General features: G+C 40.7%; 1 protein-coding gene across 1 annotated transcript in view; it reads right to left on the minus strand.

Annotated features, from left to right (window-relative positions):
• Nucleotides 1-22635, minus strand: part of zc3h3 (zinc finger CCCH-type containing 3) — a 96252-nt gene that overhangs the window by 21636 nt on the left and 51981 nt on the right. The window contains exons 5-8 of the mRNA XM_049587069.1: nt 12638-12801; nt 6213-6291; nt 5652-5807; nt 3770-3839 (exon numbers count right to left, since the gene is read on the minus strand). Coding sequence (XP_049443026.1) covers nt 3770-3839; nt 5652-5807; nt 6213-6291; nt 12638-12801 — 469 coding nt within the window. The remainder of the gene's footprint in view (nt 1-3769; nt 3840-5651; nt 5808-6212; nt 6292-12637; nt 12802-22635) is intronic.

The following is a 22635-nucleotide window of genomic DNA, read 5'->3' on the forward strand; positions in this document are numbered from 1 at the left end:
CTTTTTAAGTGGCTACACTTTTCCTTAGATGGTTAAGAATACCTACTAAAACATAAACACACACACAAACAAATCCAGCTGATGTCGAGGCTTAGGCCAACTGTGGCTACAGCTAGCAGGTAACATGACGGGATATGACTGAGTAAAAAATAACTAATACATCCAAATTATCAAATATATTTACAGTTTTATTGAAGCTACATGCATACTTGTATTCAAACAAATGCAAAAACACAGTCGTTGTGATGGGCATGAATAGTTAATCAGCCATCCTTCAGCAAGGGTGTCTACAGGCATCACACTCTTACATTTATGCTTTTCATGATAATTCTAAACTAAATTTAAGACTGTTTTTTTTTTTTTTTCCCTATTCAAGCATTATAAAGGTAAGTATATATGTTGTCCTGTGCAGGGGCAAGTTTTATGCAGGAATATGGCTATTAGAGTGAATTGGGGTAATCTACATTTTGCCAACAGGTGTCAAATAAAAAGGCAGTATTAGGTTCAGTGGTAGGTTTAAATATTTCTAACATCAGAAATCTGGACTTTCACACAGATCAGCTTGGCTCATTTTGACAGAAATTAAGACCTCACAAATTCAAATTTGAGACTATTTAATGACTTTTAAAGGATAACTACATAATCTTTTAACCTGGACCCTATTTTCCTGTGTATATCTGTCTAGAAGACTGATGTGAATAACAATTTTAAAATTGGTCCAGTGTTGAGTGAGAGGGCAGCAGCCAGCAGCTGCATAACAGGCCACAATGTAAGCATATGGGGCAACCGAACACTGGATCGCTGGATCTTGATTTAAGTAATTATTTTTTTCATAGACAGGCTCAGATTGTTATTATAAATTATATAATAAGTTATTATAAGTGGCTGAAGTGTCTCTTTACCTTTCACTTGATCTGGTCTGTTTGATATTATCTCATCAAGCGGAAGTCTTGTTCTGAATTCTTGAGATGTCACTTGTTGCAGGAAGACAGCAGTGGAAACGTGAGGGACATTTGGAGAGAGCAGTAAGGGGAATAGTTTCTTGTGTTGAGTACAGAAAACGTAGTTTAGTGTTATCTAAAAGATTTTCAATGTCATGGATGATTATTTTACCTGATTGTGGATGAGGCCTTTCAAATTCAGTCGCTACCCACATTTATTTCAGTCAGAGTACACGCATGAAGCGTGGACAAGGAGAGACAGAGAAAGACAATAGACAGCGAAGGGTGCACCAGCTGCTGCCGTGAAGGCTGAGAAGCTCAGGAGACTGGTGGTGTGAATCTACACCCACAGAGGAAGAATGCCTATGTTGTAAATAAATATTGGTTTGAATTCAATCACTTGAGTCAGTCTTTCAGCGTGGGCATTATTATTGCAATATCAATATTTCATTATTACTACAAGTGACATCTCGTGGGATTTCAGAGCCAGACTTCTGCTTGACGAGACAATTACACACAGACCGGATCAAGTGAACAATAAAGAGGAATTTAAGCCACTTATAATAATAATCTGAGCCTGTCTGTGTCAAAAATAACCACTTTTAATGAAGATACAGTGACAGTATTTAGTGGCCCCATATGCTTACAATGTTGCCTGTTATGTGGCTGCTGGCGGCTGCCCTCTCAATCAGTACTGGACCAATTTCAAAAACTGTTGTTTGCATCAGTCTCTTATGCCCAGTTTCCACCAAACACTTCCAGTATGGTACCTTTGGAACCAAAATTACCCCTCAGACATGGTACCAAGACCCTGGTGTTTCCACTGCAAACCATACCCTTAAATGTGGGCGGGGTTGTTGTCACTGCTCTGTCCAGTACTCACTGTATTCCCTCTATATTGGTGACACAGAGGAAAGTCTGCACCTCGTTTATCATCCACAGAACGAGGCTGCATGCCGACATTTTAAAAACAAAATAGAATGGGCCGCAGTGACACTCTCTAGATGGGATATTTAAAAATAACAACTTTGTGCATTTAGTCCTTCTCAGGCAAGCACAGGGGTTTGGTGTCAACGTAGCTCAACACTCTCAGAGTGAGGATTAGAATGTATGCAGTTCATATAACCCTGCCGAAATTAATACATATAAACACTTGAAGATCCACTCATTACTAAAAGTTTATGTCATAAAAAACTTAAAGGAGCTATATGTAAGAAATCCAAAGCAAATAGTCGTAAAATCCTCCTAATATGTCACAGAGACTAAGGAATAATGTTCATATAACATACTGATCTCACTGACAACAATAGTACAGCCAGAATATTCGCATTTAAAAAAAAAATTTACGGTCCGCAAATCACGTTTATGTTTTGAATTTGTTTTGGCCTGTTGCGCCACCCACCGCCGTCTACCAGTCACGCAGTCAGTAGAGTCTCAGCATCAATTACAGTTACGACTGAGCTACAGCAGCACGGCAAGCAGCATTAGCAGTGTCCCGGTACATAGCATTAGCAGTCTCCTCAGCTGTATCCCAGCAGCAGCGTTAGCAGCAGAGTGTTGCTCGAATAGTTCACTGGAAAACCAAAGATCAAGGACGCGGCAACACGGCCCTGCCACAGCAGCCGCCCGTGGGCAAACAAATCAGTCTCCAGCGTGCCGCTGTCCAGCAACCTCGAATCTGTAGGGGAGGGGGGGCGGACACGACTCGCAGCAGTATTTTGAATTTGAGTGCAGTAACCTTTTTGGCCACATTCTTACATACAGCGCCTTTAAGTATGGTCAAAGTTGTAATATAGAATATTCAAGGTGTATTGATTGAGTCACGTCATCAGCTCGTGCATTTAGGAACATTGCAATTTAATGTTCCGCCTTAAAAATCCCGGCAGTCGGCCCAGTGAATGAAGTTATTTTTTCTCCAAATCCAGCAGCTGCAAGAGGCAGTAAAACATCCTTATATTTTATAGTTACAGTCTACTAATTAAATTCTCCACAATATGAACAGTGGTTACATGAGCCTCAAAGCCTTTGAAAAATTATCCTTATTAATATTTTTAGGGCTCCAACTAACACATTTTTTTTTTTTATTGATAATCTGACAATTATTTCCTTCAGTCAATGTACTGATGAATGATTCAGTTGTTTGTGAAAAGTGCCCATCATAATTTAAAGAGCCAAAGTTCATGTATAAAACTTTGGTCATTTTGGAAGTTTGAACTAACATTCAACATTTGATCAGTTACCACAGTTGTTCCTGACAAATTTTCTGTCCATAGGCTGAATATCATGATATAAATTTCAGTCATATTATCACATAGTCCTGGACTGACTGAGTTGCTGCTGCTCCTTAGCTGGATAAGGTGCATTACCAAAGTTCTTGGGTAAACACTGTGTTTCATGTTACTGCTGAGAGTAAGACACCCATGCTTAATTCACATTTTTGCTTCATCGTTTTAGTTTTTTTTCCAGCTGTATACACTCACAGTTATACACACTTAGTAGGAAGGAGGTGGTGAGGAAGGAGAAAGCAATGCACACCTTGATTCATCTTGCTGGTCTTAAGATTGAACAGGTGACCCTCAGTCTAACCTTTAGGCTGTTTATCTACCCATAAGCCCCTCCTTAAACCCCCCTTCAGGTGAAGTCGTCCACATTCCTTCATGTGTCATGGAAAGAGGAGCTGTGCCAAGAACGCAAATACGATCCACGACGACTGTACCCAATAGTGTGTCATCTTATAGCTGCACACTGTTCCCAACCCTGGCCTTTGCAATGAAAACCCATAAAACACTATGTTGTCCAACACCTCTTCATGTGTGAGTGTATGTTACCTTCTCTTTAGCCACCTTATGGGAGAATGGGCAGGTCCCATCTGCCTGCTTGCACGTTCCTCGTAGAAACCTGCACATACACAACGGGAACAGGTCTGAGAAGGCAGAAGCTAACAGAGATGCAAAGTGAGAGGAGCTGCTGGCTCTGGGAGTTTTTTTATACCCTATTGTAACTGGCCATTTGAAAGTTTTCTTTTAATGACTTACTTAATGTACCTCAACAGAAAACAACAAAAATGCATAATGTAGCCTCAAATTTAAATACATTTTTAAGAAGGTAATGAAACTTTTATTTTTAAAGCAAAACAGTCCCTTTGAGACATGTTTTGTGTTGACAGGCTCTTTTCTCCTAATAATTTATCAAGTTTTTTTTTCCCTTCAAAATTTTAGGGGCTCTTTTTGATGCCTTCATTGGAAAGTGAAAGTTGAGCAAATGACAGGACATTAAAGACACCCTCTACAGTGAAAATCAAGTATTTAACCTTATATTCATATGGTGTTTTATATGCTACAAGACACATCATCAACTAATTACGCAGTTAACTGCAGTGTACAAATGACAGTCTTAAAAACACTGATTCTGACTTCCACGTTTTGTTACATTAAAAAACCTAAGGAACCAATCCCATTACTGCTGCAATGAAATAAGGGATGTCAGAAGAGAAAGCTGTATTTTGCAAGCTAAGTTTCACTTTCACTTCAACTTGTCAGAGCTGGCAATCAGGAACAAGGTTGCCTAAAATAAGCAACACGTCATTAGCTATTTGGTAACGTAGTCAAGCGTTATAGTTTGTTTGACGTTACAGTCAAACATTTTGATGAATCACTTTTTGATAAATCAAAAATCTGAGAAACGTAGTTTGTGTAGGACAGTCTGAAGATGCTCTGTAGCAAGTTTGGTGTCAACTGAGCAAAAACTGTGGGGGGAGATAGGTTTAAGAAGTTTTACAGTTTTTGAAAAAAAAAAAAAAACAGAGTGATGAACTTCATAATTTTTAATAGGTTTAAACATACAAAAGTTTCTTCAGTACTGGGGCTACAATTTGATGAAAGTTGTGAAGTTGTAGCACGTATGGTTGATTTGTTATGAATTTTCAAATTTTTGAACTTCAGACACTTGCTGTAGCGCCACCATCAGGACTATTGGGTTGAGTTTACAGCTGAGGATATCGGGCATGAGACTGGACCTTTGTGCAAAGTTTGGTGAGTTTTCACCCATGGGAAGTATGCTTTCCTCGGAAGAAGAAAGAAAAAAGAAGAAGAAGAAGAGGAAGAAGAAGAAGAAGAAGAAGAAGACCTAGGATTACAATAGTGTCCTGGCAGCTTAGCTGCCCGGACCCTAATTATTTAGGATTTTGCTAAAAGAGAAGGAAATCACCTGTTGATTTATATATGTAGATCCAAGGGTTCATTTTTTTGTATTGTGTTAAATGTGTAATTTGACATACATTTTATTTTGTTGAACTACTGATATTGTATACAGAATCTGAATATCTCTCTGAGTTACTGTTGTTTACAAACTAAAGAAATGAAAGATAATTTTCGTTTAGTTTTTACTGAATATTTGAAGGTAAACTGTCAGGTTGACATGTAAAACTATATCATTTATTTTGTTGCAATTCTCTGTTCTTGAGTTAACAATAACACATTTTTTTTCCATCAAGAATATCATTAGCGCAAAAATACCCTGAAATATCATAAAGTTATTTCAGGGCCATGGCCTTGACACCCGAAATAACACCTCCCACTTCACAACTCTACTGGGTGTACACTGGATGCAGTGGCAATGGAAGATTATCCACCTTTACAGAAGACTAATCTCCCCACCCTGAGCCTTCACATATGACAAATGGCATGTTCTTCTTTGTTTACTGTATGTTACCTAGTGCAGACGGCGACCTTGTCTGGGTCATGGATGTAGGGACAGCTGTTGCCACGGTTACACTTGCCGAAGCGGTTGTAGTACATGCAGTACTGCTTTTGCTGCTTCTTCTGGCGTGCATGTCTGATTATGGCAAGACTTCGCTGGACTGCGCGGCTTGTTTGGAAAAACACAGACAAACCACAGGTATCCACAAATCAATAACAAGCAGCTTTAGGTAACCAAAGAGGACAAACTGTGCCAGGATTAAAGTTTAAACTCTGAGCCCTGTGGGGAGCTTCAGGGTAAAGGTATCCACCATATGCTAATTTTAATTTTAAAAGATTACTTCTGGCTTTACAGCACTCAGTTGACAGTGGTGAAAGGCAGTTAATGTTGGGGGAGGGAGAGAGGAGGATCAAATGTAAGAGTCTTGGCTGGATTGGATTTCATGATGGTGATTCTGTATGAGGAGAGCCAGCAGGATGGCCCATATAAGTTGGATATAAATGTTCACACTACTTGTGCTTGAGTGCCTCTGCTGAGAAGAGATGAAACATGTTGGTGGTGTGAAAAGCTTACCTGGCTAAATGACGAGAACTGGAGGGTCGGTTGAAAGTAGGACTCATGGATGAGACCTGGGCAGTGCTAAAAGACCTTCCTAAATGTGGAGAAAAGGGACACATGAGCAATTTGTTCTGTTTTCAGTTTAATCAAGCAAATAACTTCCAAAGTAAATCAACAAAAACGGTGGAGTTATGAAATCCTTATAAACTATTTGGGTTTTAAAAATAGCTGCAGTCCCTGCTATCTCGTGTCCAGATTCACTAAGGTCAATCCACTTGTGTCATTTAAGTCACAAACCAACATAAAATCCAACATTTGGTTTTTCAAAACTGCTTACTTAGCAAAACTAGAATCACTCCCTGTCTGTCCAGGCTCATATAATATATGTGGTGAAGACTTTGAAGGAATTTGATAGGAAAATATTAAGTGTATTTTTCGGCGAAACGTGAATGCTCTACTCACATTTTCAACCTGTCAGCAACGAAGATTTTACAATCAGCAGTTTCAAGGTGGGCACCCAAGATCAGTGTCACCAATTCAGTAACTGACCAAATGTCTCCCCTTCGGTTCCTGAGTAATGGAGCTGAACAATGGCCAGAAGAGTGCTTTTGCAAAAAATTATGATGCCACAGTGACTCTGAACTTTGACCTTTCAGATATGAAATGTTAACATTTCATCATATCTTATTAGAGTCTAATGGGATATTAGATAGAAGTATCTAACAATTAGACAATTGTATAAAATTTGTCATAATTAGTGTTTGAGGTTTTGGTCATGGCCAAAAACATTCTAACAATTCTAACAATCTAATCAGGTCATCCTCAAGTCCAGGTGGACGTTCGTGCCAAATTTAAAGACATTCCCTCCAGGCTTTCCTGAGATGTTGTGTTGTGTGTATATATATATATATATATATATATATATATATATATATATACACAGTACAGGCCAAAAGTTTGGACACACCTTCTCATTCAATGCGTTTTCTTTATTTTCATGACTATTTACATTGTAGATTCTCACTGAAGGCATCAAAACTATGAATCAACACATGTGGAGTTATGTACTTAACAAAAAAAGGTGAAATAACTGAAAATATGTTATATATTCTAGTTTCTTCAAAATAGCCACCCTTTGCTCTGATTACTGCTTTGCACACTCTTGGCATTCTCTCCATGAGCTTCAAGAGGTAGTCACCTGAAATGGTTTTCCAACAGTCTTGAAGGAGTTCCCAGAGGTGTTTAGCACTTGTTGGCCCCTTTGCCTTCACTCTGCGGTCCAGCTCACCCCAAACCATCTCGATTGGGTTCAGGTCCGGTGACTGTGGAGGCCAGGTCATCTGCCGAGGCACTCCATCACTCTCCTTCTTGGTCAAATAGCCCTTACACAGCCTGGAGGTGTGTTTGGGGTCATTGTCCTGTTGAAAAATAAATGATCGTCCAACTAAACGCAAACCGGATGGGATGGCGTGTCACTGCAGGATGCTGTGGTAGCCATGCTGGTTCAGTGTGCCTTCAGTTTTGAATAAATCCCCAACAGTGTCACCAGCAAAACACCCCCACACCATCACACCTCCTCCTCCATGCTTCACAGTGGGAACCAGGCATGTGGAATCCATCCGTTCACCTTTTCTGCGTCTCACAAAGACACGGCGGTTGGAACCAAAGATCTCAAATTTGGACTCATCAGACCAAAGCACAGATTTCCACTGGTCTAATGTCCATTCCTTGTGTTTCTTGGCCCAAACAAATCTCTTCTGCTTGTTGCCTCTCCTTAGCAGTGGTTTCCTAGCAGCTATTTGACCATGAAGGCCTGATTCGCGCAGTCTCCTCTTAACAGTTGTTCTAGAGATGGGTCTGCTGCTAGAACTCTGTGTGGCATTCATCTGCTCTCTGATCTGAGCTGCTGTTAACTTGCCATTTCTGAGGCTGGTGACTCGGATGAACTTATCCTCAGAAGCAGAGGTGACTCTTGGTCTTCCTTTCCTGGGTCGGTCCTCATGTGTGCCAGTTTAGTTTGTAGCGCTTGATGGTTTTTGCGACTCCGGCAGGGACACATTTAAAGTTTTTGCAATTTTCCGGACTGACTGACCTTCATTTCTTAAAGTAATGATGGCCACTCGTTTTTCTTTAGTTAGCTGATTGGTTCTTGCCATAATATGAATTTTAACAGTTGTCCAATAGGGCTGTCGGCTGTGTATTAACCTGACTTCTGCACAACACAACTGATGGTCCCAACCCCATTGATAAAGCAAGAAATTCCACTAATTAACCCTGATAAGGCACACCTGTGAAGTGGAAACCATTTCAGGTGACTACCTCTTGAAGCTCATGGAGAGAATGCCAAGAGTGTGCAAAGCAGTAATCAGAGCAAAGGGTGGCTATTTTGAAGAAACTAGAATATAAAACATGTTTTCAGTTATTTCACCTTTTTTTGTTAAGTACATAACTCCACATGTGTTCATTCATAGTTTTGATGCCTTCAGTGAGAATCTACAATGTAAATAGTCATGAAAATAAAGAAAACGCATTGAATGAGAAGGTGTGTCCAAACTTTTGGCCTGTACTGTATATATATATATATATATATATGTATGTATATGTATACATATATATACACACATATATATACATATATACACATATATACACACAATAAAATTACTTCAATTTATTTTTTTTTACTTTTTATTTCTATTTTGGGGCAGCACAGTGTTGTGGTGGTTAGCACTGTCGCCTCACAGCAAGAGGGTTGCCGGTTCGATCCCGGGTGTGGGAGCCCTTCTGTGTGGAGTTTGCATGTTCTCCCCATGTCAGCGTGGGTTCTCTCCGGGCACTCCGGCTTCCTCCCACAGTCCAAAGACATGCAGATTGGGGATTAGATTAATTGGTGACTCTAAATTGTCCGTAGGTGTGAATGTGTCAGCCCTGCGATAGTCTGGCGACCTGTCCAGGGTGTACCCTGCCTCTCGCCCAATGTCAGCTGGGATAGGCTCCAGCCCCCCCACAACCCTCAAGAGGATGAAGCGATTAGAAGAGGAATGAATGAATGAATGAATGAATTTCTATTTTGATTTTTTAAAAATATACATAATTTAAATTTTTTATGTGTTCCAACAGATTTCAGATTTACAGGAATTATTTTATGTATTTATTTATTACTTAATATTTATTGATATTATAAATGAACACATGTAACTGTTTTGGTCAGTTGACATTACACATAGATAATAAATATAAGTTTAATTTGATTATTTTATTGGAGTGGCATGGTTCATCATAACATGCTCACTGAAACTTATTGAATGAGTCGGTTACTGATGTATAGATTCTTATTATGTTGCCTAAAAGATTTGACAGTATGTAGGAGCTTATTTTTGATTCATAAAATTTCTAGATACAAACATGACTATGTAAACAGAATTTCAGATACTTATGGGCTCTTGTGCTGAATAGCAGGCAAGGACTTAACAGTAGGAGAACACACAGTTTACTTCAGCATTTGTGGAATGCAAATGTGTGAGTGGTGATAAAGTGAAGTTTATGGAGTATAATCAAGCATTTATAGCTTAAATAATACTCATCTGCAGCTGTTTGTGCTTTTACATAAACATGTCTTTGCCTATCTTGCCAGTACCAACATGATAGATTGTCTAGGAACAAGTCCTACAGTGCATTAACTCCTCCTTACCGATTCATGTTGTGAAATGTTACCACAATATTATAAGCAATTAGTTTGGCATGGTGAGGAAGACATGGATACATATTTGAAAGGAGAGTGGAGGCCCATTTTTGTCTGTTGACATGATGTAGTCCTTTTTTTTTTTTTTTTTTTTTTAAATATATTCATCTTGCTTGTCATCACTGTGTCATCTTACATCAGTCTTATCTAAAATAAAACATTTTAAAAAATACTATAAAACCCATTCAGGTCAGATATGACAGAAGTGAAGCTGTCTGAGTGTGTGTTTGTGCAGCCAAATGCAATAACAACCTGATATGTGCCTGGTTATTTATACTGTGGTGGTTTGACGTGCTGGTGCCGAAGCCAAACGTGACGTCCAACCCTGTCTGAGAACATCAAAACACTATGTACCCAATGCACTTCACAAACACTGGAGGGAAAGGTGTGTGTGTGTGTGTGTGTGTGTGTGTGTGTGTGTGTGTGTGTGGGTAGGGTTGTTGGAGGCCATGAGTGGAGTGGAGAAGTGGGCAGGGAGACGAGGAGGTTGGGGTTACAGATGGCAGTCGATCTTATTCAGACCTCTAATTTTGGAACTCTTTTTGGCTGTTAAAGCTCTCATCAAGTGTGCGCTCTGGTGTGATTTAAGCAGAGCAGGATTACAGGCCTGTGGCTACAGACCAAGAACAAATATGAAGCTCGCTGGGGGAAGATGTTGAATCACAAGTCCTCCTGCTGGGGAGACACCTGAGGTGTGTTTCTAGAGGATGCAGGAATCTGCAGGTTGGGATGCAGGTCACGAGTTCAACAGAATGGAGCTCTTCAATTTCACCTGCAGGTGTAGTTGCTACAGAATGTGTATAAGAAGTGTGAAGGAGGTAGGGGCAGATCCAGGCTTTAATCTGCACCGTCCAGTTCTCCAGACCCTCCCCCTCTCTGCTCTGACAGATGACAACTTTATTATTTCAGATGGCAAATCCAGCCAGCTCCTGTAAGTCTATTAGAGTGCATGTGGGCAGAGCTGCAGCCACAAACATGAATAAACACTCCTTTATCACCTCAGGGTGCACACACACTTGTCCTGGGTAGAGCTGGGTTTCAAACCTCAGTACATTTTTGGTACCAACTGACGTGTCTGTAGCACTGACTATCAAATGCTAGTATTAAATAACAGGTCAGATTCTTACACTTGTTTGCTTACAGTTCCTGATTTAGATTGAAATTTTGCTAATTTGAGATTGTGTGTTATCCCGGCAACGTTCTTGTACAGGTGCCTGCGTGCAGACAACACTGAAAAGGTCTGTACAGCACCCAATAACCCCAAACCCCTTTAATTTTATGTCCTTTTACTGAAATAACATTTTAAAAAGTGATGCATATACTATACTTTCAGATTTGAATCCAAAGTCGCTGTAGATTCCAACAACATACTGTAGTACGCTTATGCACTGTAAGTGAATAAATGAAAAATATATAGAAAAAAGGCAGAGAATCATTAACAAACTTGGCTACAGTGTCTCTAGTGTGGCTACTCTTTATTGCGCCTATTAACTTTGCCCAAGAAAACACTGTTAAAGGGGCAGTTCACCCCAAAATTAAAGATACATATTTCTCCTCTTACCTCTAGTGCTAATTATCAGTCTTGATTGTTTTGGTGTGAGTTGCAAAGTGTTGGAGATATTGGCCAGATGTCTGCCTTCTGTCTAATAAAATGGAACTAGATGGCACTCAGCTTGTGGTGCTCAAAGCACCAAAGAAATATATTTGTCTCTTTCCAGAAATCATGACCCAGTTACTCAAGATAATCCATAAACCTTGTTGTGAGCAGTTTCACGTGGGAACTATTTTATTTTTAAAAAAACTACAACACCCAAGCATGCATCTAATCATGGACATGAGGCTTGTGGCTGCGTGAAAACATCAATGGCGTTCTCCTTGGCTGAGCTGTAACATCAGCGAACGCAGTGGTGCTAGGTAAGCTGGCAGTGGATGTACGTGTCCTTTTCAAAGGTGGTTGGGTTAGAGGGTGTAGTTCAGAAGAGAGAAAATAGTTCCTGCATGAAACTGCTCACAACAAGGTCTATGGATTATCTTGAGCAACTGCATCATGATTTCTCGAAAGAGACATTGCTCAAAGCTATTTTTTGGCGCTTTGAGCACCGCAAGCTGAGTGCCACCTAGTTTCATTAAATTCAAGTGAAGGCAGACATCTCAACGGCTGATATCTCCAACACTCAGCAACTCACACCAAAACAATTGACGTTGATAAAAAGCACTACAGGTAAGAGGAAAAATATGTATTTGTGATTTAGGGGTGAGCTGTCCCTTTAAACTGCACAGGATTTAAACCGGAAGTGCTTATATCAGATGACCTATGTGTTACGATGTGAGTGTAAAATGACACTGATATGCACGCACTGTGGTCACAACCTGCAGAGTTCTACTACATAATATCTAATACTACTTATATCATTATGCAGCTGAGCCTTTGTGTAACAGAGAGAATGCAAAAGGAATTGCAAGGGAATGCCAAATAATTTTAGAAAAAAATGCCCACCAGAACATTGTGGGGCTCTGTACAAACTTGATGTGCAAATTATTAAATTTCTCATTAAGGATTTGAATTTAAATATCCACGCCTACAGTGTGAATTATTACACTTCTTTATCATCTTTGATGGAGAAAGTCAATGGTGGGACTGCACAGAATCTGGACAGTCAGAGTTGTCAGAGACCACTGGAAGTGATGGTCAGAGTACCTGTTCGGTTAATTGACATATTGGACGACACCGTGCGGGACAGCTTATTGGCTGACACCCGGTACAGGGAGCCACGGATCCAGCACATGCTGCTTCCCTTCCAGTGCTGAGAGGATGATGGGTGTCTGTCGTGGGGAGCTCGCATACGGCTCTGAAGGAAACTCCTGAGAGGAAGAGGGACAGAAGATGAGCAACAGTCAACAAAAATAAGCAATAACAAATCTGGAACTTACAGTTATACAATTACTTAGAGGACAATTCTGGCTTATTACACCTTGGAAAGATTAGAATCATCTGTTACGCTCAGTTTACAAACTGTGTGAAATTTTCAGTCATGTTGTTCTCTGAGCCTGGACAATATTATCTGCTCATACCCCCCCTCAGTTCCACCCCTCTTTTGCCTGTCTTCCCTCAAGCTCCTTCACTATGTCTCCCCTCCTCACTTTATGTTTCCCATCCTCTAGTCTCCCCTCCTCCCTCCCTCTCTCTCTCTCCCTCCCTCCCATGTCACAGCACTCTGTTAAATTGCTCCTCTAATGGAAAGGACGGCAGTGTGGAAATGGAGAGAATTGAAAAGAGGAGAGGAGGAAATCAATGAGATAATAGGCAGGGCAGGGGGCCAGAGCAGTGAGGTTGGCCCCTACACTGGAGCGAAGAGACCGACCACACACACACACACACACACACACACACACACACACACACACACACACATCCAGTATGACAATACACTCCTGCTACAGTATGTACAGTACACACAATCAGAGGCCTCTACACACACGCTCACCATTCAGAAGTCACTCAGTAGTCTTGTGTATGTGTGGGGTGGATATGTGCGAGCCCGCAGTGTGTATGGGGCTGCTTGGTGGTGGTGGGGCGGTGCAGGGGTTATGGCGATAAATTGCGCTGTCCTGTCACTTCTATTTGGGGTGGATTGGGGCTGGTGTGCAGGGTGCCGCTGGAGGTAATTTGCTGCCGTATTTCAGATGGGCTGGAAATGGGTTTGGAGCGAGAGTTCATGCCTCCCATTACAGAGAAAAGAGAGGGTTACCCCGAATGCACGCTGCGCACAAAACAACTGACACGGACGCTTAACGCGCTGCAGCTGGCGGAGAGCTGCTGCACTGCTGCAAATAGGAAAAAAACTGAGCAAATATCAGCCATCAGCTGCGTTCATGTACACGGTCTACCTGACTGCTCGCCATAACTCAGCAACACAGACACTCAGTTTCACTGATACAAGATCAGTGGCTGCCCTACACAGGGCAACTGCAGCCAGGGGAGCTGTAATGGAGGCTAATGTTGGAGCGCTGACTGCCACCCAGGGAGGCTTAAACAAGGACCGGGCGGTCTGGGGAGCCACAATGGAGGTTAATGGGGATATGACATGAACAGTTAACACAGACGGCAGTTAACCCTGAACCAGGGCTGCAGTCCGGGGGCAGACTGGAGGTGTAACACCCAGTCTGTTAGGATGTTTCTCACTGGGGTTTTTTGAGTCTGAACATCAGAGTGATTGTCCTGCTGACAGGTTGTGTTAACTGCCAATTCAACTTCAATTCAATTTCCTCATCAAAATGCAGTTGTTCATTATTGTTGCCAGGAAATGTTGATGGAAGTGTTATATGTTATTGATCGATATGAACACCTCTGCGAAGGTACATGTAAACAACTGGGAGTCACAGAAACTTGTAGAGGAGCCGACACACTGGGGCTGTCATATTGCAATTCTTTCACAGATATTGCGATTGTGATATGAGTTGTGATTTTAAGGAGAATAGTAATTTTTGCATAATTTTTGCAGAAGAAAAAAAGTGATGATGTGATTTTTTTTCTGGGTTCTGTACAAAACCAAGGATGTTCCCTCATGTCTGGAATATGACTTATAGGCCGAGGCATCTCTATGCCACCACAGTGCTTCATCTGTAATGGCATGTTGTGACACATTTTACCTTTAATCAAAAATTGCAGCTCCTGCGATGTGGATATTGCCCCTTGCCATATTGTGATTTCAATAATATTTTGATTAAATGTGCAGACCTACAACACACTAACACCTCCCAAATCTCATCTAATAGGAATTGAACAAAACACTTAACACATAATTTGTACAAGTATAAAAGAAAACAGCCATGCAAAAGTAGAGAGTAGAGAGAGTCAAAACAGATTCAGACTAAAGTGCCAGGTTCAAAGTACTGTCAACATGTAGAGAAAAATGGATTTGAACCAACAGTAAACATAACAGTGTTTTTACTTATTTGACTTTTTTGGTCAATGTGTCCTGCAAGCCTCATTTGTGCATAAATGTTCTCAGACTTCCGTGCAACTGTATACACAGTCATGTGAATGAGTTTCACCCTCAGGCTGAACACCATTAGAGAAAACAGCCTCTGTAGGAGCAGATTACCTTTACAATATGGTAATCTGCCTGTAATGAGAGAAGGGGAGAGGGAGGCAGAATAGAAGCAGTGTTAGCAACATAAAAATCAAACCATCAAAAAAAGTCGTAATATCCTTCAAAAAGGAGTAGGTGTTTTTTTTTTTTTTGTCCTTGTCCTGTTCTCAGTGATGTCCTTGACCTCCAGAGGAATATCTGTTATCAGAGACCCTCCAGGCCCATCTGATGCACAAATCCTCCACAGCTGGACAACCGGGGGGGGAGCTCTTTCAATGCTGAACACACACTGTGCACTACTACCTTCCTTTCTACTACACATCCTGAGGGACAACTCCTTAGAACCATCATACAAACTGCTGGACTATTTAAAGCTGTACTAATCAATATTTTCTATATTGACAATGGATAAAACAACACGTAGTACACAAGAGGCCACTCATAGTGATGGGCCAATGTGGCATTATCACAATACTTAGTCTTTTAGCTCTTTGTTTGGGTTTAAGATGGATAGTTCAGATTTTTTGAAGTGTGGTTATGTGGAGTATTTTTCAATAGTCAGTGTATTAGATGCAGTAGATGTTGGTCGGCATGCCCCCAGTTTATAGAAGCTGGCTGGAGCCTGACATGGAAGCAAAGTGATGTACTGCTATGACTGGGGAGCAGTAACAAAATGTATTTTAGTCAGCTAAAAAAAAGTCCCACCTAAAAAAGTCAACATTAGCTTAAGTGTTTGCTATGCTGAGAATATTTTCACAGCTTTACCTTTCTGTCAGACAGCCCATTCCTATGGGAGAGATGTAAATGGCTTCAGGTCTCCATCAATGCTCTCATCAAAGCCACCAGACTCCACTGACAAAACACAGTAATTTAAGTTAACTTACTGTACAATGGAGCTGCTGGTCTTAGGCTCTGTTTACATGGATACCGATACAAATAAAAACGTACTTTATTCATCCCATATAAAAAAAAATTTCCGGGATTATACGATAGGTTGTGAAAACAATATCCCTGTTTACACGAACGCAGAAACTGCAGCTTTTTGCTGCATTTAGCATGCCAGGCCAGTAGGTGGCGATACGACATATGTCAAACACTATAGAAGAACGTTCTGGGCAAGCACAGTGAGTTGTTTTCCTCTTGGCGCTAGTGATAAAAACAATGCTGAACTACATTTTAACCTTATGTAGCATAGTTAGCTGCTATGCACTTACTAATATTGGGCACAGCAGATGTCTTTGTGCGCCGATGTAGCAGTGATGTTGATGCAGCAGTGCTAAGTTCATTTGTAAGATCGTAAGTAGTCCCAAAAGTGCTAACAAAATGTAAACAACCCGGCATATACCCGCCATTGTTGATGTGGTTCCCGGGTGCCTAATGGGCATGCGCGAACTGGATTGCAACGTCATCGTTTTCCAAAATCTCTGTCTATCCTGTTTACACGTCTCCATAGAAACAGATATTTTTAAAAACTTTCACTTTGGAAGCCGTTTTTGAACATCTCTGTTTTCGTCAAGATAAATGCTGGTTACATGTAAATGATAGGTGCAAACGCAAAGATAATAACTGTTTTCAGAAATATATGGAGCCATATAAACAGGCCCTTAAACTGCTTCAATCACTTAGTTAGTTTGTATTAGTGCGTGACTTCAGTGAATCCAAACTAACCCATTAAAACATCAAAGTCACACAATAACACAAACACAGTTATTGTCTGAGGCAGTAGTGTACCAGCAGCTCCTGTGTTCAGCATTGTTAAATCACTGTTTTTCTTAATGGAGTCTGGCTATGAAGAGAGCAATATAACATCTTCATTTTCATGTTGGACATCGCTCTCTGACAGTTAGCTAATGTGGTGAAAATATGCTTAATATACTGAATATTTGAACTGATATTGATTTTTTGAAGTGGGACTTTTTGTTAGGTGGCTAAAATACGTTTTGTTGGTGACCCCCATCCACAGCAGTAGACCGCTTACCTTCCGTGTCAGACTCTAGCCTACTTTTCCGAACTGGGGGTGTGCTGACTGACATTACTGTATATAATATACTGTCAATGGACAAGTGCTCTATATAACCCCACTTCAAAAAATCAGAACTTTCCCTTTAAAGTACATTCACTCACAACTACTTGATTAGTCGTTGCAGCTCTACTGTTCAGTCAGGTTCAGTTTAGTCTCAGAAGCTTGATAAGGCCACTCTAGATTATCTGTTCATTATCAATTAATCAAAAAGACTTTTGCTTACTTATGTAGTCGTAAGGAGTTCTACATCAGGTCTAGTGCCTACAAGCACGCAGCAGGTGACCTACAAGCAAGGTGATTCACGGGTGGTATTCTGTCTTAATGTTATTTCCAGGTTTGGTTCTGAGTTAAACAAAGCACATGCTGGTTGGACTGCGGGTGTTGGATAATAAATATATGTACAAAGGCAACGTCCTTGCTGCAGTGGCCATGGGTTCAATTCCAGCCTGTGGCCCTTTGCTAAGTGCCATCCCCTCTCTCTCCACCCTTCACATTTAATACTGTCCTATCAATTAAAGGCAAAAGGCCCAAAAATGCTCTTAAAAAATAAATAAAAATTGGATGATGATAAGTAAATGTAATGTTTTAACGCTGTAACCTGTCTGACTGCTGACTTTGTGTGTCAGCTTTGTTTTCTGTGCCACCTGAAATAAGGGCTGTTTTAATCAGGTGTGTGGATAACAGACATGTTAACTGTGGAGATGTGTTGCTCAGTATTAGGGGAATAAGCAAAAATATTCATTTGAATTGTATTTCCTGAATTTCCTTTGTTTATAAATATATTCTTTCAATTCCACGTGTAAGGTATCTCCCAAAATGTTCACTTAAAACATGCTGCCTAACCAAATAATTTGATCAACGCAAGGTTAATACAGGATTTGTGGTTACGAGTCGGGCCGGAGATCTTACATCGACAGGTCATTTCTGGTTGTGGAATATATATGTGCATGTGGTGGGGTGCAAGCGGTGCTGCATGTTACAGTGTCAATTTGGGAGTGGGTCTTGTAAATCAGGACAGTGCAGGACTCTGTAGACGTTTGATCCATGCAAATGGCAATAAAACGATAGTCTTCAGATATCTTATCTTGGCTGACCAAAAGTCAAATAACAAAAAATCTTCAAATTGCAATGATACGTTAATGATGCACATAGTGGAGATGTTGAAATCAGAGAAAGTTTGGCTTTTTTGCATGACAAATGACTTAAAAAATAAATCTGTTTATTGCAACTTTCTGTCAGATGACTAATCCATTAGTCACCTAGTTGTCTCAGCCCTGAAATATAATCTCTGTACTTCCCACTTAAATCATAAAAAGATGACTGGAGGTCAAAGTAAAACAACATAAACTCCCCAAAAAGTAAAAATATGTTGAGAAAAAGAAGAAATGAAGGAGTGGGCAAGGGCATGCAGAAAGTCCCCTGTGACTAGTCTGCACGTGTATGCACGTAAGTGTGTGTGTGTGTGTGTGTGTACACAGGCAGGTGTGTGTATGTGCACTGCTCTGACCATGCGATGCACAGATAAAGGAGAGCGCGATTCAGCACTACCGCCGCTGTTGATGAATGATCCGACTTTTGTTTTAGTGACAGGGAAGAATTTGGAGGGTCGCGCGACTGCTCTGAATAATGCTGCCCTTGTCTATTTGTCTGCAACCCAAGCATTAGTGAGCTCATATTGGGAAACAGTTACCCTTGAAACAGAGCACAGCAAAAACAGTCATCTGGCTAATTCCAACAGTAAGGACTGCTGCTCTTCTTCAGGCACTTAAGGAAACCAAAGCAGTGTCGTTAGGCATCACAATCCTATCAAATCTAACTTAAAAGGAGCAGGCTGTAATGAAGAAAATCTTCTCTTTGGGTAGAAAATAACATTAAGAAGTACCCCGGAGAGGATCGGAGAAGAGTACAGTGTGAAGAGCAGCCGAGGAAGATCCCAACACATGACTGTAGGTGACGGGGAGATGACTAATGTGATAAGTAATGAGCAAATGAATGAATTGGGGTATAAAGGGGGATGAATGAGGGAGTGAATGCGGGAAAAGGAGGAGAGAAGTGAAGAAGAGGGAGCGCTGCTTCACTTTATTGCCCAGTCTCTTACATCCTGTACTGATCGATACTGAAGCACTAAAGGAGATGAGCGCCTGGACTGAGTGTGTGTGTGTGTGTGTGTGTGTGTGTGTGTGTGTGTGTGTGGTGTGTGTGTGTGAATGAATACGCTCAAAAATAGTAGTCTTATTTGGGGGTGGAGGGTCCTGGCATGTCGGGGGGTTTAACATTTATGCCAGAAGTAAGTAAGAAAAAGATAGATGCAAACAGAAGCCAAGAAATTAGATAAGACTTTGATGAATTCAAACAGTTTTATGTAGGATGTGACACAAAATTCCTATTTTATCCTATTAAACAGGAAGAGAGAAAACAAAAACAAAGAACAGAGCAAATAAATGGGTATTAAAGAAGGGACAGCAGAGAGAAAAACAGGGAGGGTGTGAGAGGAATGAAGGGAGGGCTGGGCTGTAATTTATCCTCCAGTGTGCATGCTTTACGGCTTTCTTAATTCAACTCCTGCTACTATTAATGGAGTTAATGTTGAGATTATATCTATTTTCTGGTGGCGCGGGTTGAAATACTGCAGCCGATTCCCCCGCTCCTTCAAACTGCCGTGCAGCATTAAATCACCCGCCACGCTCGTTATGGCTGAAAACAGGTAAGGGCTCGGCATGCTGGGTAGGGAAACCTCTTCTCCTGTGGGCCTGCAGGAAAATGTCTGCGGCTGACTGGCTGTGAGGGTTGAGATTGTAAACTTGGTATGTGTGGTGGGAAAATGTACAACTGATTTTATTTTCCTCTTTAATGTTTGATTTGATCAATCTTTATCTCTTTAAAATTCATGCTTTTAAATGATGTTTTCATGCATGTTGTTGTATACAGCAGTTTGAATTACCGCTGTGTTCAAAAGGTGCTATGCTAATAAATTTGCCTCACCTAATCAGGCAGATACAGATCAGACTGCTGTGGATATTGATTTCTGTTTGGTTATAAAGTAATTAATAAGTTACTGAGGGTTTATGTTTTACATGTGTAAAGAATTTCCTCAGATATGTAACAATGGAGCAGTTAGTTGTGTTAGACATCAGTTTACATATTCTAAATGTAATCTTGCATGGACTTGCCATTCTGTGATAAATATATATACATAAAGAAAATATTAATATCATGATATCCATTGAAGCAATCTCACTCAGTCTCATCTGTACTTGTGTTGCCCTGTGAGGGTGTCTATGCAAAAGAGATGTTTCATTTCTTAACAAAACAAACTATGATAAAAAAAAAAAAAATGAAATTTACCCCTGGAGTGTCAACCATATGACCCAGGGATGTGAACCAGACTGCCAAAGGGTCCAATCTGGCCCACTGCATGACTTCGCACAGCCGATATTGATGCCCTTGGGAGGGCTAGGAGATGCCAGGTTTCAGTTACAACTTAAATAGTGAGTAGCCTACTTCATGTAAAATGACCAGAATACATACTTAGAATAATAATTACAATAATAACAATAATAATAAAGATAGGAATAATAATACTTATTGTGGTCTTATTTAGAGATATCTAACACTGTGCAAAATATTGAATCAGCAGCTTCAGTAAAAAAGAATCTGCATCAGCCTTCTGTCTTAAACAGCATTGGTGGAATCTTATCACGACAGACTACCGAAGGTTTAGATTTGTAAATGGTTTGTAAGGCAGAGGACAACTTAACCTGTTTCCTCAAAGGCTTTCACTTTAGTTTGGTGTGGTGAGGCCAGCATTACTACACAGGAGTTGTGACAGTAGCCTAGCTAAAGGAGCAGCAGTGAGCAACATCACGACTGGCTTGTTAAAAAGCTCAGAGAATTTCAACTCGATGCCTTGGGAGTAGCCGCACAAAAAAAGCCGGCGCGCCCTAAAAAAAAAGACGCTGGGAATGGCACTTTTTCTGTAGGCTCTCTCCTCATTGTCAACGATTGAAAAAAGACACTGGCGCTGAGAAAAAAAAGCCATGTGGACACAGGCCCTAAAACCTACACATAGGACCTTTAAGACATCTCAGGCTGTGCATCATCTGATTCTGGATTGTACATTTTCAGAATGTACTTGAACTGCTTTGCAATCAAAGAAGGGGATGTGTTATTATTATTAGGTTATTAACCAATGGCTTTACTGGTCCGGATCTCCTGAGATCAAATTGGACGGTATGTGGCCCATGCACTAAAATAAGTTTGACGCCCCTGTCCTAGAATCTAACTTTAAACATGATGCAACTTAGAATCCATATAGGCTAAGAAGACATTGGAAACATCTGGACCACCATGTAAGGGCTGTGGGCTATATGCTGTTTTTTTTTTTGTTTTTTGTTTTTTTTTAAAGATGCATGGCCGTGAGTGAAGGGTTCAGCAATAAGCAGGCACAGAGATAAGAGCAGAGAACATATGAGGACAGGGATCAGTGGGTCTGATAGGCCAAAGATGAAGAGCAGCACTCAGTAGTTAAGAGCAGAGAATATGAGCTCATGCTCCACTCAATAGCCCCAAACTGATAAAAGTGGAGGGTCTTTGGAGTTAAACAGATAGATAAGCATGAGAAAGGAGTGCATGGGTGGGTGAGGGAGGGGGGTAATCCACCATCCCTGGGGACCCGACCTGTCCCCCTCCCTCCCTATCTCTTTCCTCACTTCTACACACTTGGTGATATTTCACAAGATGTCACAGGGCTCAAATTGAAAATCCCTTGATGAATCAATATTTACTGCAGCAGCTAAATGAATAGTAATAAGTCACCAGAGGCTGAGTCCAGCCACAGTCCAGGCCCCTCTGGCTCACCAAATCTGGATTACACAAATGAACCCACACACAAACACACGCAAAACACAAACGCACATAAGTACAAAAATGCTTTAATTGCAAATGGCTAGTTCACCCGAATTACAAAAAAGACATATTTGATCTCAACAGCACAGCAATTTGTATTCTTATATGGTCAGGTTTTGTGACATCTGCCTCTAAGAGATTTGATGCCACTCCAGTTTCAAGTGATTGCGTGTAATTTTCTTTGTCATGCTCACAACAAGGCTGGGAACCTTTTGGACTCTACGCATTCAATGTTAATTTTGATTTTAACTTAGAACTCATGCCGGTTTCAACCCTGTGTAGTTTGGTTGTGTGTGTGTGTGTGTGTGTGTGTGTGTGTGTGTGTGTGTGTGTGTGTGTTTGTGTCTGTGTGTGAGAGAAAGTGAGACAGTTAAGTCATAGTCAGTTTCCAGGAAGAGCATCCTGTTAATTCTCTACACATTAACAGATCATCAAAACCAACCACAACAACCTGTTCAGAGCTTTCACAACAAAGTCCCAACAGTGTGTAACCACTGCAGGCAAAAAAAGCTCACCACCACTTGGTTAATAAATAAACTGTAGTGAGCCTTTTAATAGTGATAAAGCCATTAATAAAACCTTAACTTAACATTTGTCACCCAGTACTGATCTCCTCATAAACTTCAGTTAGCTCTCTACCCTCAGAGATTACCTAACCACCACAACCAGCCATGT

The sequence above is a fragment of the Epinephelus fuscoguttatus genome, linkage group LG10 (genome assembly GCF_011397635.1).
Source record: "Epinephelus fuscoguttatus linkage group LG10, E.fuscoguttatus.final_Chr_v1".
Lineage (NCBI taxonomy): Eukaryota > Metazoa > Chordata > Actinopteri > Perciformes > Serranidae > Epinephelus > Epinephelus fuscoguttatus.